Source organism: Panthera uncia, chromosome B1 (genome assembly GCF_023721935.1).
Source record: "Panthera uncia isolate 11264 chromosome B1, Puncia_PCG_1.0, whole genome shotgun sequence".
Classification (NCBI taxonomy): Eukaryota; Metazoa; Chordata; class Mammalia; order Carnivora; family Felidae; genus Panthera; species Panthera uncia.
In genome coordinates, this window is record NC_064811.1 from 121,820,327 (window position 1) to 121,840,691 (window position 20,365).

Sequence of the window (20,365 nt, forward strand, 5' to 3'; positions counted from 1 at the left end):
TCCCAAAAATAAATAAAAAACGTTGAAAAAAAAATTTAAAAAAAAAATTGTTTTTTTTTAATGTTTATTTATTTTTGACAGAAAGAGAGAGAGACAGAGCATGAGTGGGGGAGGGGCAGAGAGAGGGAGACATAGAATCTGAAGCAGGCCTCAAGCTCTGAGCTGTCAGCACAGAGCCTGATTCAGGGCTCAAACTCATGGACCACAAGATCATGACCTGAGCTGAAGTCAGAGGCTTAACTGATTGAGCTACCCAGGCACCCCTATTTGCTCAGATTTTTTGATCGAAGGTAGAATGAAATGAAAGGAAGAAAATACAGGAGTATACTACAGTGATAAAGGATTTGGGGATAGTGAATATTTGTTAGTACTTTTAATATTTATCCCATTGTGACAGTAGTTCAGAGGATTCAGAAAGTAAATGTGTTCGGGTGTTTCAAGGATTTGCAGTCTTTCAAGGATTCATTTTAGGAAGGTCAAGACACTGGTCAGGATGGACTGGCATTAAAATTAAGAAATATGCTAGCATTTCTTCTGATTAGATTCTTGTTCAATATTTCCTACACTGAGCACACTGTACCCATCCCTGGGAGGCAGACATCACCCATAAGAAGTGAAATACGTATCCAGGCATTGTTACTCAAGTCAGTCATCATAAAAAAGCATTGTAAATAATTTCTAATTTCTAAAAGAATATTCATCATGAAATGTATCTATTTTTCTATTAATTATGCTAAAGAACATAGGCTATAACAACATTCACTCTTGTCTGACAGTTAAAAAAACAGGGAGGGCAGAATAAAAGAATTTAAAGGAAACTGAGTCCTGGGACCATGGATATAAGTTTTGATTGATGTTGTGGTTTAAAAAAATCAAAATTCATAATGGGAATACCAACATGAGAGATAATAAGAAAGAAACACTCCCACACATTACCCCAAATCAGGGAAACTTTAGAAAAAATTAGAAGCTAACAAAACTTGTTCTTCAATATGCTCACGTTTTAAGTATTAATGTCACTTCTTTTTTCAGAGGAAATCGTACGGGTTAAGAATCACATGAATTATCCTAATAGAGCTTTATTAAAGAATGATTAAATACATGTATAAGAAGATTTTTTTGCCTCCAAATTCTAGCGATGGTAGGAAAATGTTTACCTAAGTTGGCACAGGGTTTGGAATCCATGCCCACAGGGAAAAGGACATAGCTGGAAGCAGGGGTGAGACCCCTCAGTGGGAATGAGATAAATACAGATGGGATTCTCTCAGATCTTCAAGCCCTAATGCTGTAGTGGTCCAACTCTGGCATTTATTCTGGTTTTGGGATGGGTTAGCCAATCAACAAACTTTTCATAAGCTTTTCAAACCGGCAATTAAAGATGATATTGAAACAAAACCAGATGAGAAAAACCAGTTACATTTTTCTTAGAAGTGGTGAGTTTAGTGTACCTTGGAAAGTTAAAACTGGTAACACCATCAGCTACCAAGAACTGTGAGCAGAATCTAAAAGAAGTATAGTTTTTGTTTGAGCAATCAAGAATTCTCTTTTATTGAACCAAGGCAGCAGATAGAGAAGGAGGCTCTCAGAGGGGAAAAAAAAGAAAAAAGAAAAAAAAAAGATCTTTCAACCCGAGGGATCTAGAGCTACATTATTATTTCCCAATGAAGTAAGCATTAGTTTTCTGAAAAAAGTATTTGATTCCAAAGGAAGCAAATGTGTCACTTCTGTTGTAGAAAACATTCGAAGATGGGGGAATTGTATTTGAAGGAGGAAATTTGAAATTCAGGCTCAAACTCTGCAGTCTTTTTTATTTAAAAATTTGGCTACAATTAAGTATTGATTTTGTCTTCTTCTGCATGTTTCATCTTTGGAATTATTTTATCAGTCGCAGAAGCCATTGAAATCTCTAAGCTCTTTCTTAAAATTTATTAGAAGCATACTTTGATAATCTATCATGATTTAAATGAGACTAGTGGAAAAGATGCTTATCTTTCTTAAGTTTTTTGATAGCAAGTAGCATAGAGAATATAAAAAATGTATTTTAATGTTTCATTCCCCTTTGTCTTATCAAACTTGTTTTCTGTGACTAGAAATGTAAGTCAAACACAAAGGATTTTAAGAATCTCTGCCTTAGAAAAAAAAAATCAGAAGCGGACTCACAACCTATAAACACACAATTTATACATTGTCATACGGAGAAACGTCTATCCTGGTTCTCCACCTGGAGCTCCCACTGCTGCTATCCAGGGGCCATCATGAAGCATCCTGAAGCTTGCAGAGTTAGGGCAGGCTACATTAAGCTGTGCCAACAAACAACTCTGAAAATCTCAGTGGTTCACCACAATAAAGGATTATTCTGTGTTCACACAAACTCTGCTGCAGATCCAAATGGCATTCCGGGACAAATGTTCCACGTGTAGAGATTTACTGCATCCATCTTGTTGCCCTATACTTTTTACTAAAGCCTCCACCATGATAACTGTAGCAGGCAAAGAAAGAATCAGCTGTAGGATCTCAGGCAGGCTCTCCTATCTTATACCCAGAGGTAACTTTTGCCCATTGGCCAGGACTAGTCACCGAGCCCTGCCTAGCTGCCAGGAGCTGAAAAATGCAGTTTTCCCCATGCCCCAAAGTGTAAAGAACCAGATACTGGTAAGCACATAGAATTTCTACCCCGTCGAGCAATGGTTACTGAACCCTCTGAAAATTATACACAGTAATTGTGTATTTCTCTGAAGACAGGAGAGAGACCTTAGCTTTCATCAGATTTATCTTTAAGGGGACAGTGATTTGTCATCGAACAACTCTAATAAGTTTTTTTTTTAAATGTACAATTTGGGGCACTTGGGTGGCTCAGTTGGTTGAACATCTGACTCTTGATTTTGGCTCAGGTCATGATCCCAGAGTTGTGAGATCAAGCCCTGAGTTGGGCTCCATGTTGAGCATGGAGTCTGCTTGAGATTCTCTCTCTCTCTCTCTCTCTCTCTCTCTCTCTGTCTGTCTCTATCTCTCTCTGTCTCTCTCTCCTGCCCCTATCCCCCCACTCATGTGTGTGCTCTCTCTCTAAAATAAAATTTAAAAAAAGCACATATTTATATTGAAGAAAGGAAAGTATTGAAATTCAGGAATAGCTTAGAGAAACTGATTTTAGGTCAAGTTCTCAGGCTGTAGAAGACTGGTCCACGTGTTGGCCTCATTATCCACAATTATTTTGCCCCACATGGCCTGAATGGGTTCATTTATATGGTATATTACAAATGTCCCAAATTCTGGCAATTGGTAATCTTCCAACATTTAAAAAATCCTAATTGTTCTGAATAGGCTAAACCACTTTCAGTCATTCATAACATGGTGTGAATCAGTTTAATCAGATTGGTTTCTTCCTAACAGTGTTCATAATTTTTCCCAAGGATCACTGTCTTGTGCTGCCTGTTGTCCAATTTCTGCAAACATTTGTCTTATATGTTTTGTCTTTTTAGCTGTTTAAGACAGGAGGGTAATCTTTTCCCTGTTGCTCCATCTTGGCCAGAAATAGAGTCCCACCTGTTTCTTTTCACTGTGAATATTTTTTATCAAGACTTTAATTAAAATTGTAATCTTTTGGGGGTGCCTGGGTGGCTCAGTCAGTTAAGCATCTGACTCTTGATTTCGGCTCAGATCCTAGATGGAGCCCCACATTGGGCTCTAGGCTGACAGCTAGAGCCTGCTTAAGATTCTCTCTCTCAAAATAAACAAACATTGAAAAATTATAATATTTTTAAATGTCAGACATGGCTTCTAGTAAATATAAATTAATATTGTAAAAAAGTACAAAGCATGGAAAGAATTCCTGAACTAGAATTCTAGAACACTAGATTATAAACCCATTTTGTCTTTCAGATTTTTGCATGACTGCCTTTCCCTGGACCTGAGGACATTTCAAAAGAAAAACTGTGGGTCAAGTAATTTCTTTGGTGCACACAGTTCAATAATTTCATGATTCTATAAACTCAAAAAAGTTCAAGAAGGTTTTAACCTGTTTTCAGAAGCTAGAAAGAGGCTAGAAAATGGTACCGGATTGAGGAAGGCAGAGACAGCCAACAGACTGAAGTGCATGAAGAAGGGGTAGTGATGAATAAAGAACCAGGCACATTCAGGAATCAGAGGCCCAGGGAACAGTGGGGACAGGTAGGGGTTGAGGAGATGCTGAGGAGAAGTATGACACAGGATTGAAAATAGGAGGATCAATTGAAAGTCTGCAGATGAAATAGTGCACTAGCTTTAGCAACTTCAACAATGCCAAACAGGGACAAGTAAAACTGCATATGACAGCAGAGAGCTAGAAACTCTATTATAAATTCTAGCAGAAAGATCAAATATTTATACCTGGCAATTTTACAGCTGTTTGATATATTAAAATAGTAATATTGATAATAACAATAATAAAATTCCCTTTTGTGTAAACCAACAGAAACAAGTATTTATCGGGGAAAAACAAAGAAAATGCTCATGAAAATCTAGATTGAGCTCTTAAAGACTACAAAATACCATATCTGTTTAGAATATGCTCCTACTGAGGGATTATTGCCTGTTCCAGAGGAATCTTATTAATGACTCGTTTTGAATCTCAGATAAAGATACCTGAATTGAAATCTTTTGCCCGAAGTCACAAAGCTAATTAGAGCTCAATATAGTATTAGAACCCAGGTAACTGGGCTTTTGAGCAACACCATCTCTCAATTACCCCAAATGCCAGTAGGGTGAGCTTTGATTCAGTCAGATTTTTCACCAGAACCTTCTTTTAATGTGTCATGTTTTTGAACACATTTTAGAGACAGAGGTTTGCTCTGTGACAATAAGATGCTATAAAACCTGCTTGCTGACTTTTGGGCTAATTCCATAACTTTCTCCTCATTGTTAGGGTTATTTAACTGAAGTAGCTGATCAAAGTATAATAGAACATGAGGCTCACTCATGAATGTGGCTTTTTCACATTCATTAAAAGGGCTGAGTTCATGAATAAAAAATACAAGCAAAGAACAGGGTAGGAAAATGTGGCTCGACATTAAACCAAGGATTCAACATTAAACCAACATAAACCAAGGGCTGAGAGACAAATTCATGATCTTGATTGTTTTCTTTTAAGAATATTAAATGATTCATAAAACGAGAGTGATATTTTTGGCACTCAAGGAACCCTTTACATGTCATTTTGTAGAAAAGTGTCATTACTGACTAGCCAGTATATTCATCTATTTCTATACTCAGGATTTGCATCCTATTTCTCTGATATAATTTACATTTGACTTCAATAAGAATGTGCATTAAAACCATGTAACTGATATTATCAGTAAAGTGGCTAACCATGTTGGCATTTGAATGCCATAATTACATTTCTACGTTAACAATACTCTTAAATTGCACAAGAAAAGCTTTGCTTCTCTGTCACTGTTTCACACTTGGGTCTATAATCTCCAAAAGGCGAGATGAATTAGCTTTTCATTAAAAAATAAATTTCATGATTGTAGACATAATAGTTCTAGTAGGAAAAATAAACTATATTCTGGAGAAATCAGTAGAAATTCATAGGCCCTTAATCCTTCCAGAGCCAACCAATTTCTGTTGCTTCAGGCTTGAATAATTTTATTGAATTGCAATAAATTTGAATTCCTTCTAAATTCCTAAATTTGGGAAGAGAATCTATTCTTATTATTTTACTACTGAAAAGGAAAGGAAAGATATGAAATTATTCCAACCATATCTAAGAGTATTAGAATGGTAGGAAGGTTCCTATATTTGCAGTGTTCCCTCCGAAAGGTACAAAGATGAGATATGATTGCTGGTGAATCACTGTTCTATTTTATCTAGAGACCTGAGTGCTCTCACTGCTCTATTCCCTTAGGGGGTCATGTTCCTCTGCTTAAAAGAATATTGCCTGCTCTGTGAGCTAATGATTTGTTTGGAGGATGTAAGTCTCAGAGGTGAAGAAAACTGCACAGCTTTTATAATATATCTTTCAAATCTTTGATCTACTTTTTTCCTGAATACATGGGACCCCTCAATAGCAAGATTAAAGATGCCTCTTCAGAGAAGAAAGGCAAAATTTGAAAACCTAAAAGCTGCTCAGATTTTCAAATAATATTTCTATATTTCTTCATTTTGTCAACATCGTACTTGGTGCTGTCCTGCATTCATGTGATAACCACACGGTAACCAAAATGCAGCTTTGGATTGTAGTTGTTTTGTTGTTGTTGTCATGGAACTATGACTCCTGTTTTAAAAAGTGGTTCATGCAAATAGTTCATGGCTAGGACACACATACTCATTTTGAATTCTATTTAATTTGACAAATATTTACTTGGTACCTAGCAGATGTTAGACATTGCCCCTTCTTTTGTAGGAAACACCAAAAATCAGAATCTGTTTCCAAGACACTCCTACTTTCACTGGGCTGATAAGGCAATTACAGAAACAGCTGTGGTAGGATGCAGAATATGACAAATGAAAAGTGCTTGGAGAGAAATGAATGGCATTCAACGTGGGAACAGAGAGAAGAGACAAGAGTCCAGTAAGAGGGGGATCAGGGAAGATTTCAACATTTGAGAAGAACTTTGCAAGACCAGTGAGATTTCCTTGGATGGGGTTAGAGTTGGAAGTAAGGTAATAACAATGTATGTTGTGTGTATCTGGGGGGAAGAGGGGGAAGTAGGGGAAAGGAGGTGGTCAAAAAACGTTGAGAAGCTTGTACCTAATTTGTAGGCCGTAGGGATCCAATGAAGGTTTTGAAACAGAGCAAAGGTAGAATAATAAGGAGCTGTGGTTTAAGAAACATTTTTGAAGCAATGAGAAAGTATATTTTAGTGTATTTTGAACTAAAATATGTCTATGTAAACAAGCAAGTATGTTGATAATGTCTACAGGTCTTATTTCCAAATAGAACTATCACTAAAAATGTTAAACATGCCAGTAATAGAAGAATTAACTTCTCATTTATATTTGAATCTGAAAGATTATTCTTCTTCACTTTTATAATGACATAGCTCATCCATGCATAGATTTCTAATCTCAGTCAAATGAATCAGGAAGGGGGTATACTTTTATAGTGTTTCAGAGAATTTAATCTTCTCCATCATATGAATAGCTGAGTTTTTACTCTCTGAATAATATTTTGAAATGTGTTTTTTTGTGTGTGTGTGCTTCCTAAGCCCTTTGGAACATCCTTACCAAAAATGAGGATAAAATTTAAAAAGAATAGAAAAATAAATAGCTTTATAAAGAAAAACAAAAGAGATCTTTGAAAAGCCCCAAAAGGACTGCAGCAAAAAGACACATGGCTCTGATCAGAGAACCTAGCTTTGAGGAGTATTTTTTTCCTGATTATTATTCTAATGGTTATCCAAGTAAATCTGAAGAAGTGAGTAGCCCAACCTATTCTCTACCAAACCTTTTATCAGAAGAAGTAATCTAATAGATAGATGGATCATATTTCCTCTGCTTTATCTCCTGGGCGGACAACATGAGGAGTAAAGGGAAGATAACTCAAAACTACAGAACAAGCTCTCAAATATATGACAACACAACATACTGAAGTGAGCAAAATATTATTGAAAAGTGGTTAGTTAATAGTTAACTGTAAATATTTGTTGGACACTTGAGGACATTGAAATTCAACAAGCCATCTGTTTTTTAAGACTTCATCGTGTACATATATTTGGAATGAGACCTTTACTTATTTCATAACAAGAGGACAGACAGTGGTAAGTGGTATTCTACTAATATACAAGAAGCAATAAAATTCCTTTGTGCTCAATTTACTATTATTTACTATTTATTCTATGGAGAAAATAAATACCAAAGAGCTTATTGTTTCATCTAAATGACCTAAGGGAAAGAAAAGAGTTCCAAGCAGGAGAGGCTTCTTTACATAACAGAATTTTGTCTACGATTCTATTTGAGTTATCCCCAAACATCCCCAAAATATTTTGCTTGAAAAAGTTTGATTTACTAACAACTATGCAGCCTAAAGGTCTGTCATAGGCAGTACTGTTAAAACTTTTTAAAAATTCTATTCTGAAGTTCTTAACTGAGGACTCGAGCTAAGTCAGGCTGACACATAAAAGTGACCTTCACATCCCCTTTAGTTATTTGTTTTTAATTGACTATTTTGACAAATTGTTACAAGAAAAAGTCTATAAGAAAAGACGTGGAGTTGAAAGAAATTAATACTAAATTTTTCTAAATTAATATTCTAACTTGAATTGATCAAATACAGGAAAATTTACTACCATTGGTAAAGTAAGAGTATAGCACCAATTGCATTAATACTGCTTAGTATCTGTGAACTAGCATCCGTGACTTTTCTTATCAATAAGGTACAACACTGACCACGTTTTAAAAAACACAAACTTATATCACATTCCTTACAACTGATCAGTGCATATTGTTGAGTACTTGAGACAACTGAAAAAAAACAAACAAAAACCAAACGGCATGAAAATGGTGATTTGTCGCGTTTAATCATTACCACTATTTCCTGTTTTCCTTATCATCAAAGGTACATACAGTACAGCATGAAGGCACATCTGATATTCATGTGGTAAAGAATAATTAAAGTTACCAATAAAATAAAAATCACCAATGCAGCCATCAAGAATGACACAAAAACTAAAGTGTTTTCAAAAAGCAAAGTCTTACCGATAATCGGATGTGGTGCAATACTGCTTCTATTCTCCTTCCACGACAGCAGGTAGTCAAGGCTGGTGAGATCTTCAGACTCGATATAATTGTTTATGGTCAGCATTATCTGATGAGCTTTTGCTATCCCATAGTGAACTTTTGTCTCATCCACGTGACGCATGTTCCTTAGCTCTGCTGTTGTGTCAAAAGCTTGTTGAAAGTATTCAGAAGCTTTGTTGTAGTATCCCTAAAAATGTAAGAGAAATCATTTTTTCTTAATTTTTATTCCATCATTCCACATGTCTACTCACCTTGGCATGTACCACACTGGTGTATCCACATGTGGTATTCATCTTTTAGAAGAAAGAGAGGGCAAGTGGGGTCTCTATTAGAATAAGTTTCACTTATTTGTTTGTTTTTGTTTGGAATAAGGTTCTTTTAAAAAGTTGTGATTACTAACCATACAATATCTTGAAGCTAAGACAGTAAAAAGTTTTATCTACCAAGTTGAACTATATGCAACTTAAGTGTTTTTGGATTAAAAATGGTCAAATATTAGCATTTTCATATGGTTCAACCTAATACATTGTAGCAAAAAGAAGTCTGGGAAAGAGGGATCTGATTCACATTGATTTGGATGTTAAGTTTCTTACTTGTAGCATTGGATTTACTTAATGAGGTATTTTAAACAAGATTTTGTCTTCAGTCATAGCAAGAGATCATTTTCAGCCAATCTATTTAATCAGTGGCCAGTGAAAATAGGTGTATTTATCTGCTGATTTGGTTGTTGCTCTGGTTTTACCCATGTATTTATGTCATTCTTGACTGTGGACATAGGATGTATTCAAGATTTCTAAAAATTATGAACTTGATGGCACTAGCACAACTCAAGATCATTTAAATGTTTATCTCTTAAGTCATTTGCAACATTTCATTGCAAAATTCAAGGTGGTGTTTTGTTTTTTGGTTTCTTGTGTGGGTTTTGGTTGTACTCTCCTATCCTCCTAAAAGCTATTGTCTACAAATAAACAGTATTTATCAAGCTCTTTCAAAGTGTCAGGGCCAGGGCTAAATTCTTCATGTGTATTATGTCACTAACTTTCATAAGCCATTCTGTGAGGAAATATTATTCTTATTCTACAAGTAATTAAATTGAGCCTCAGTAAAGAGACTATCTTCTGCCAACCTCCAATCTAGTAAAAATCTTTGCAAAAAAGTTTTCCTCAGTGGAGGATATCATTTTTAGGATTGAGCTATACTTTTAAGACTCTAGGGAACAAAATTTCCCTTCTTCACCCTCTCCTCTCCTTTCCTCTCCTCTCCTCCCCCTTCAACGCTCTCCTCTCCTCTCCCTTTCCCTTTGACCCTCCCCACTTTTCTCTTCTCCTTCCTCTCTTCTTTCTCATATACACATAAACATGTATGTATACACTTTTAAGAAGCCCTTACAAGAGAGAATATCTTATTACAGGTTTTCAAATGATTTTATCACAACATTTTATGAAGGAACTGGTAATACAAACACCATAGAAAAAGCCTTATACCATACACTGGTAGCGGCATACTCAACTCCATGCATCTCTGCATGATCATGGTGTTCAGACAGCAAACTGAATACAGAAGTTGCTAGCAAGGTGAGGAGGGGGAGAAATAGGGCTTGTGTGACAGTTATGTTACCCACATAAGCAATACATATAACGTTGTGTTATAGACCCACAAGGACAAGTTAGTGAATTCTACTCAAATGGCTCATTCCAATTAAATTTGTTGCTTTAAACACAGCCCCTCTGTATTTTATCAATAGTGATTTTTGTTTGTTGAAGTGAACAATTCTTTCTTTTATTTCAAAGTGTATAACATAGAAATTATAGGAGAATAAGATTACTTAATTAGAAAAAATAAAATTGTATCAAAGCTATTTATATGACAAGCAAATTATGATTGAGAAACAATACAAATATTGAAGATGAAAATAAAACTAGTTAAAATTTTGGAATGTTTTGCTAGACGTCAAAGATATAGGACAAAATAGGTGAACATATGTGACTAGACCAAATATTTCTATTTTTAAAAACAGAGAAGTATAAGTACCTAAGTTCTAGTTATATTTCTGAGCATTAGGCTATTTATCATTTTAGATGAAAGTCTTAGGAAAATTAGGGCCATAAGTAAATGGACTTATATTTAAATTTCCAGAATTACCTTATATATTTTTATATTAGAATGAACTTACTCATTCATCTGGCAACTATTACTTATCAAGCTCCGTGACAAGCAGTGGGGATTCAGCAGTTAACAGAATTTACTATGGCTAAAACCTACATTAGATCTTTTTTAACAAGTATTTCCCCCCTATAATAGGACCATTATAATTATTCATAATTATAATTACACATAGTTATTCTTCCCTCAAATTGAGCCTAGTATTCAATCTTTTGATACACACACAACTGCCATAAAACTGGTATCGACCTAAATTTCTCTAGTTTAAAATACTATTAAGGAAATACATTAATTCTTTTCAGATGCAAGCATTTTTATACATACCATTTTGGAATGAGATTTCACTAATGTGTACTGCATTTCTAGATTTTCAATTCTGAAAGAGTTGAATATCTAAATTTAATCTCTTCTTTAAAGGTTCTGTCCAATGTTCTATAGTTCACTTCTGTTATCAGTTAATCCCTATCCTATTATAAAATTCAGAAGATTCCAGTAATTAATCTTGACAATCTTAAATATGAATTGAAAATACATAAGTTAATTTATGCACTTCATGAATGCATCTTATTGGAAAAGAGAACTTTGTTTAATGTTATAAATATCATTGATAAGCATTTGGTGGACAATTTCAGGACAGGACCTTGATGACATCGTAGGCCTTAAAACAAATCTTGCATTATTGCAACATAATATAGAATTTTCATGCATTATTCTAATTCTTACCTGATCCTTCTTAGTGTGTCTAAAATGCCTCTCTATCCAATGAGCAAGCTCAAAAATAAAGGAGCATTTTCCCAGTACTAAGGAAAAATCAGTTTTTGCACATTTTCTCTACTATTTGAGTTTGGAACTATCATTGTTTTAACTACATGATTATTATCTGATCTTATTAGGGAATGAGCAATCTCATAAAGAGTCTATGAGTTATTTTCCCTAAAGCATTCTCATTTGACTACTTTATATTAGTTATACGTTCCCATCAAAACATCACAACAGGAGGGTGGGATTGGTGACCCATCTTCCATGATTATATAGTAAAAGGTAAATTAATTAGGATAAATGATCTTTTAAAGATGTGATGTTTTAAAGATTATATAATTACAACTATAATTATAATAACACTATCATCACTAGAGAAAACAGTTAATTCTAATATTTTTCCAAATACAGTTTTGTATTATAATTGTGGTCTTATATCATTTCTTGGAAATGATTATAAAGAATACAATTAGAATACATTGCATGAATAATATGAAGCCAAAAGAGAGATGATGAAGGCAGTAATGAGAAGGCCTTAAAAGCAGACTGACAAGTACCAGCAATGTTAGATTTGCTTCTGAAGATTCAGTACAACTTTTCAGAATTATTGTACACAAATGAAATAGAGGTTTGCAATTCCTAAAGTGAGACAATCCTATTCTTCCTTAAGAGGTATAATTAGTTACAAATTTATTGATTGATTCAATGAATTCACATCTTTTTGCTCACCAACTCTGTGCCAGGTTCTGTTTTAGGATCTGGAACAAAATAATAAACACGGCAGATATGGTTCTTATTCTCATTAAGCTTCTATTCTAGCCAAATTAAAGAACAATAAGAAACTATCATAAATAAGAAAACTATGAGATAAAGTCTATGTGGAATATTACAGTAATGTTAAAGAGTGACCTGGTGGCTGCTGTTTTTCATATAATTTTCATTTTGGCATGCAGCGTTCAGGACTTCAATGAAAAGAAATGGGAGATTTCGGATATTTTGGTAAGTGGTAGAAAAAAATGTTTTCAACCAAACAGGTACTTTTATTGATTGAACTTTTTGACTTCTTTCTCAATTGCCTTGGAAAGCTCCATAGAATTTAGTGGATTAGATTTCATCATTTTATTTTATTAAAAAATTTTTTATGTTTATTTATTTTTGAGAGAGACAGAGAAACAGAGCATGAGCAGGGGAGAGGGTGGGTGTAGAGAGAAAGGGAGACACAGAATCTGAAGGAGGTTCTGGGCTCCAAGCTGTCAACACATAGCCCAGACACAGGGCTCAGACTCACAAACTGTGAGATCATGACTTGAGCCAAAGTTGTTTGCCTAACCAACTGAGTCACCCAGGCACCCCAAGATTTTTATCATTTTTACATTAAGAAAATGTGTTTGAGGACTCAAATTAGAAAAACGGTAGCTGTGATTAAACAGTGTTCCATATGAATAACAATAACGCCATCTTAAATTACAAAATACAAGTACCTTTTCAAAGTACTTTCGTACAGTTTTGGGTATATAACAATGATTAAATATTTGTATATATTACTAAATGATCACCACAATAAGTTGAGTTAATATCACCTCACATGGTTACACGTTTTTTTTTGTAATGGGAACATTTAAGATCTACTCTTAGCAAATTTCAAATATATAATATAATGTTATTAACTGTAGGTACCATGCTGTACATTACATCCCCAAGATTTACTTATTTTATAACTGGAAGTTTGTACCTTCAAACGACCTTCACCCATGTGGCTATTTTTATTGGGTTGCCAAGGGAAGGCCTCTCTGAAGATATGACATTTGACTGAGATATGATGACAAGACATCAGCAATATGAAGTTCAGATTAGAGAGCATTCCATAGGGCATTCCAGCTAAAGCAGATGTCGTAAGGCAGGAACAAGCTCTGTATGTTTAAAGGACTTCACTAAGCCCATGTGGCTGTGGTGGAGTAGATGAGGAGAGTGGGAAGAAATAAAGTCAGAGGTGGGGTAGGGGAGCGTACATCTCACATAGAATATTTCAGATTGGGGTGAAGATTTATATTTATGTTCTAAGAAGAATGGGAAGTAATGGAGGCATTTTAACCACAGAAATAACATAATTTAATTTACATTTAAAAGGACTACTTGGGCCTCTGTGTGGAGACTTGACGATATGAGGGAGAAGCAGGGAATGGGTTTGAACTTAATTGTCATGCAGGAGACAGAATTGAGTGTCATAAACTGACAGGATGACAGGAGAAGACACAGAGAACAAGGTGGATCTGAGATACGTTTTGGTGGCATAAAGGTCAGGGTTTGCTTCTGGATTAGATATAGATCAGAAAGGAGACAAGAATAAAAAAAATATCCAGATTTTTGGCTTGAGCAAGGGGGCTGATAGATAATGAAGCCATTTATTTAGATGTGGAAGACTGGGAGGAAGGAATCATGTTAAATTTGACATGTCTGTTAGACATCCAGGTGGAGATGCTAAGTAGCCAGTTAGAGTTACAAGTGTCCCAAAGAGAGATCAGGGATGGAGATACAAACTTGGGAGTCATCACATATGGATGCTATTTAAAGCCATGGACTTGGATGAGGTCAGATAAGGGGAGCTCACAGACTGAGAAGTCTGACTAGAAAATACCTGAATCATATTCTATCATAGTTGAATACTATGTTAATAGAGGAATAGAATTTAGAGGGGAAAATGATGAGTTCAGTTTTTAACAGTTTATATTTGAAGTGATCTAAGTAAAGATGTCAAGTAGACAGTAGGATATGAGTCTGAAGTTGCAGGGAGAGATCTGAGCTTGAGATATTAAGAAGCTAAGTGCTTTTGTGTACCCAGTATGTTCCAGGAACTCACCTAGGTACCATGTACATATTTTTACATTTCTAATCCTTAAATAGCTAGTCTTCAAGGCATCTTGTTCTTGACAATTAAAATATGAAAGAACTGAGGATCAAAGAATTCATGTGCCCAAGGTCACAGTTAATAAGTAGCTGAATTCAGATTCAGGGTCAGGTGGGCAAAAATCAGTGAGGTTCCTCTTCATCCTGCTAGTTTCCTTCATGGAAAAGTGTAGTAGATAGCATGTGATGCACAATAGCTTATGAAATTGCTCAGGTATATCATTGAAATAAAGGCATTTAATATAATTAGGAAATATCCATAAGCTGAAAACAGAGACATGAAATAATTCTTTGTCATTTCCCCCAGGAAATGTTATTTTCCTAGTCATTCCTTGTCATTTCTCTGGTTCCCTTTGTAGAACTAGAAGGAAATTCAGGATGTCATCAAGGCTATCCTCTTGTTTCAAAAAGATCAGAAGGAAAAATAACTATATTTAGTTCTAATAAACCCACTTTCTTATATGTTTTCAAATCATACTCTTGGTAATGATTTAACAATTCAGATTCAGCCTGAGAACTTATCAGTAGATATTCTGACTTGAGGAAGTATCTGTGAAGAATCACAGTAATGCAAAATAATTGAGTACAACATTAACAATTTTAGTAACAAAGCAAGTTTTGTTCAGAAGTCTGTCATGCCATTAAACTGTTATAGTATTGTGTACTTAATATCATACTATTTTTCAGTGACCATTTATTACATTAAAATGTAAGTAATCATTAAGATGCATGAACCAACTTGTATATTTGAAGGCATGCATACTTGAAGATAGCATGAATACCTGGAATCCTCCAAATTTTATATTAGAATTGGGATAAACTGGGGATAAACTGGTAAGAAAATTAACTTTTGGTAGTTGACACAGCCTTTGGACATTATTCATGTTTCTTGCCTTTAAGATATTAGTTAGACTCTTCTTTAAGAATTAAAAACCAGAGAATATGATGAGATACAAACTCTTGGCCAAAAAGCTTAAAAATGCAAATATAAAAATTACCTCTTAGAAAGGTTTATTGTTTCGTTTTCCTTATGCTTTCTGCAATTAGGAAAATATAGGCAGATGCTTAGTATTTGTGCCATACCAAAACACTGAGTTCTGAGTATTGTTTGGTAGAAGAATAAAGCAATTTGCATTTTTTGCATTTCTTTTTTAAAGAACAACCCTGTTAAAAAGTAAGACTATGTATAATTAGGAATACCAATTGTGCTACTACAGCATGAGCTCCCACTAGGCTGTCAGCCTCGCAAGGGCATAAGCCTTGTCTGTTTTTCACCACAGTATCCTGAAAAGTAAACAAAAGCACGTACAAGATCCAGGAGAGACGAGTCACCAGAGTAGCGTAGTGCCACAGAGATGGGGCAGCAGAATGGGGACACAGTGGAGAGAAAGACCTGGGGGAACACCTGGGGAGGCACAAAGAAACAGGGGAAACGAAATGGGGGGGAGATCAGAGAGAGAGGACCACTGAGTTGAGAGCAAGACCAGAACGACAGGGGCAGGAGAGAAGGGCAAGGTGTGTAGGGGAGGAGGAAAGAAGGTAGAGGGTGAGAGTCAAGAGAAAAAGGCGGGTTTAAAGATAGTGAGTAATAGGAGAGAGAGGAAGCAAATGAACCAGGGCTAGCAAGAGAGAGGGGTGTACAAAGAAATCAGGTTCCCTGTTTGAAAGCGTGTTTCCCATAGCAGGGACTAAAGACAGTAGTTTCATTCATTCAAATTAATTTCAAACTCTATTTCCTTAAAAAAAAAGCCTAAATAATTCTGAAATCATCAAAGTAAATTATATGGCAAATAAAAGACTGTAGCGGTGAAGAGTATAGGTTTGAATACCACTGCCACCTAGAAACACGGAGACCTGGGGTAGGTTATTTAAACCCTCTGAGCCTTGGGAAAAGGGGAATTGTATGATACCACATGAAGGTGTAGAGAGTAATAATGGCTTATATAGCTGGCACTGGCTTCCCCTGCCAGATGCTATTCTAATTGCTTTACATTTATTAACTCAGTACTCACTGCAACCTTACGAGGTGAGAAAATTGAGGCACCTAGAAGGTAAGTAACTTGTCCTAGGTCACAGATCTTATAAGTGAAAGAACTAGGCTTTTAACCAGTTTGGTCTCAGAATTAGTGCTTTTAATCACGACATAAACAACCTCTCAAAAAAATTAAGAAAAGGTGTATAAACATTAAGAATGAATGAAACTACCCTCAAAAATGATAGATCCTATTCATTATCAAAACAGCAATTATAACTAGAGAAAAAAGCCTCTTTTATACTGTTTCTTAAAGAAAAATCTAGTTAATAAAATACAAAGTCACGAGAACATAAATCAAAAGATCAATGCATTATGACCAATGCATTATACTAGTAATGACCTCTTGAATAGGATACTTTTAATTTTAGACTTTCTCTTGTTTCTCTTTTCTTTCACATAACCAATCTGATGCTAGAATTCCATATTTCCTTCAGAATTACTCTTGGGATTGTGCTTTCTTCTCCTGAAGGACCTAGGAGGGGCATCACAGCTGGATTAATAAAATGAGAATTTGGAGCAAGGAGATGAATGTTAGTGTCAGTAGATAAAAGCCAACCGTTATAATGATATTCTTTGAATTAAAATGTTTTAATTGCTCTTCAAATCCAAAACCACTTAGAATCTTCACTGGCTGTGAAGATATAAATCACTTTTAGCAGCTTGTGGTGACTGTGCCCAAGATGGCTCTCAGGTCCTAGAAGAAGAGGAAGGAACTGTCTTGTGCATTAACTAGGCCCTGTAGTCCTGAGGTCATTCTGCATAACATATTATGGGAAGGGGAGAGTCAAATGGGAATAGAATTTTAAAACTCTGCAAATTTCTACCTGTACGAAAGAAACAGGGGCGCCTGGGTAGCTCAATTGGTTAAGTGTCTAACTTTGGCTCAGGTCACGATCTCTGGTTGGTGAGTTCGAGCCTCACATTGGTATGTCTATTGTCAGCACAGAGTCCGCTTCATATCCTCTGTCCTTCCTCTCTCTCTGCTCCACTCCCCGCTCATGCACGCGCATGCTCTCTCTCTCTCAACTAATAATAATAATAATAATAAAGAAACACATACTCACTTTTTCATTATAGATGTCCCCAAGCATTGTACTTGCTCTCACGACATCTAGGCTTTGAAAATTATTTCTTGCAATTTCCACAACTTTTTTCAAGTATTTAATTGCTTCTGGCATCTTTCCTTGGCTAGAATAAATAAAATAGGAAACTATTGGAGAATCATCTCATTTAACATCACACTAAAGAGAAAATATTTTGTGTCTCTGCTTTAGAAAGTGCAAGATGATTCAGGATAAAAAAGTGTGAAGTACAAAATTAAAAAACACATGGCCTGTCTTTGTTGGAGTATACAGTGAGTTAAAACTTAAACCTTTAAACTTTCAAGTGTTGCTGGTGGGATTGTAAAATGGTGCACCTGCTTTGAAAAACAGGTTGGCAGGTCCTCAAAAATTTTATTATACAGTTACCCTATGATCCAGCAATTTCACTCCTATGTGTATACCCAAAAGAAATAAAATATATGTCCACACAAAAACTTGTACACAAATGTTCATAGCAGCATTATTTATAGTAGCCAAAAAGTGGAAACAACCTAAAGGTCTATCAATTGAATGGATAAGCAAAATGTGGTATATCCATACAATGGAATATTTTTCTGCCGTAGGAAGGAATGAAGTAGTTTAGTGACACATGCCATAACATGGATCACCCTTGAAAACATTTTAATGAAAGAAGCCAGTCACAAAAAATACAGTGTATGATTCCATTTACATAAAATGCCCAGAACAGGAAAATCCAAAGAAACAGAAAGTAGGTTAGTGGTTACCAGAGGCTGGTGAGAAGGGGAATATAGATAGTGGCTGCTAAGGGATATGGGGTTGCTTTTTGGACTGGCAACCATGATCTGAATTAAATTGTGGTGATAGTTGTACAACTCTGTGAATATATTAAAACCTACTGAATTGTAGACTTTAAAGGGTGAATATGGTATATGAATTATATCTCAATAAAGCTATCATTAAACAAAAAGATAAAACCTTTGAAAACATTGAGACTTTCCATACTACTTTGTAAATGAAGCCAGTCCTTTATGGGGAGACAATACCTACTGGAGGCATTAGAACAAATATGATGAAAATGGAGTATTCAGAAATCCCTCAACCAGGACTCTAAAGAATGAAAGATAGAGACAGACCCAGTTGGAAGGGCCTGGCTTCTGAAAGGCATGGTACAATCATGGGCAAACTGCAAGCATTTTTATAAGTAAGAAATGAGATTTCATTGTGATATACCACTGGGATTTTGGAGACTGTTACAGCAACTCAAATTACCAAAACTAACTAAAACAAGTTTGGATTTTTTTTTCTTTCATAAAGAATTGAAAAGATTTTAAAGATCATTTAAAATCATCATATTAAGGATTTCAATGAATTATATTAAGAAACCCTTATTATATGAATTCTGCTCTAATTTTACAAATCTAAGTCCCAAATGATCATCAGTTTTTCATGATCTGAATACCACTTCAAGGATATATAACAATCTTAGTTTTATATGAGTAAGAGCTAAACATAAAGGAGAGAGAAGAGTGGAAAGACTCTAAAAATCTCTCTAAAGGAGATAATTATTTGAAATTTGAAAGCCAATCTAAGGAGACAAGCTCTTTTAGGAGCCAGTGGTAGTGATGTCCTATGTGAAGAATGCTTGGGGGCCCATTGAGAGAGGTACCTTCTCATAAGGGTGAATGAGATCTAAGAACTAAGATAAAAAATATTTGAGCAACCAAAGAGATAGTAATTTTTGAAAACATCTATATCCAAGATATAATATGCTGTGACTGATTTTGTAGAGGTGATTGAAGCCGAAGTCCAGCTCAAGGGACATTGAACTGCCAATTCAGGGACATGCCATTAAGAATTAAAATGCTATGGACAAAAGCAGGAAGTGATTTCAAATAATGGCTCCAAATTAAGTATGCTGAAGAAATTCAGTATCTGCTGAATCTCTGGATTTTTTTTTTTGCCAATTCCTAACACAGAATAATGAATCTAAGATTATATGAAATTCTATTGTTAAATCATATCAGAACTATTGAAATTTTTTATTAAGGTGACAACATCCAGAATTTAGAGACTTTATTTTATTTTAAAGTTTATTTATTTTTGAGAGAAAGAGAGTGCATGCATGAGCAGGGGAAAGGCACAGAGAAAGGGAGATAGGAGACAGAGAATCCCAAGCAGGCTCAGTGCTGTCAGTGCAGTGCCCCATGCGGGGCTCAAACTCATGAACTGCGAGATCATGACCTGAGCCAAAATCAAGAGTCAGGTGCTTAACTGACTGAGCCACCCAGGTACCCCCAGAATTTAGAGATTTTAAAATAACAGAAAACCTATAATTGTGTTCCTCAATTAAGTATAATAAAAGAAAAACTCTTACTTCTGAATGTTTCTGAATCCCTAGAATCTCCTTTTGCAGCTCCCAGTGAACATCTATGCCATGACTCAATAATTCATAAGACGAAATTCTGAAATGTAGAGGTTGTTTTGCTCCTTGTATGGGCATTTCTCAGTTTAGACTTCAAGAATTTACTCATAGCAGCTCTGGATAGTATGATAATGAATGTGGCATATACAGAAATTTTGCCACAAACTTTTAAATTATTGCCGTTAAAGAAAAATTTAGCAATATTTCATTGATTCTAAAACACACATTTTCCCATGCTCTAACATTTCTGAAATCAAGATGTCTTACAACAGGTAGGCATCTAATAATCACTGTCAGATCAGT

The 20,365-nt window shown here is 35.2% G+C and overlaps 1 protein-coding gene across 5 annotated transcripts in view; it reads right to left on the minus strand.

Moving 5' to 3' along the window:
• The window catches only part of TTC29 (tetratricopeptide repeat domain 29), a 244,259-nt gene that overhangs the window by 74,569 nt on the left and 149,325 nt on the right, over positions 1–20,365 (minus strand). For all 5 annotated transcript variants that reach the window (XM_049632254.1, XM_049632250.1, XM_049632253.1 and 2 more), the window contains 2 exons: positions 17,641–17,764; positions 8,674–8,902 (listed from right to left, as the gene is read on the minus strand). In XM_049632254.1, the coding sequence (XP_049488211.1) occupies positions 8,674–8,902; positions 17,641–17,764 (353 nt within the window). The remainder of the gene's footprint in view (positions 1–8,673; positions 8,903–17,640; positions 17,765–20,365) is intronic.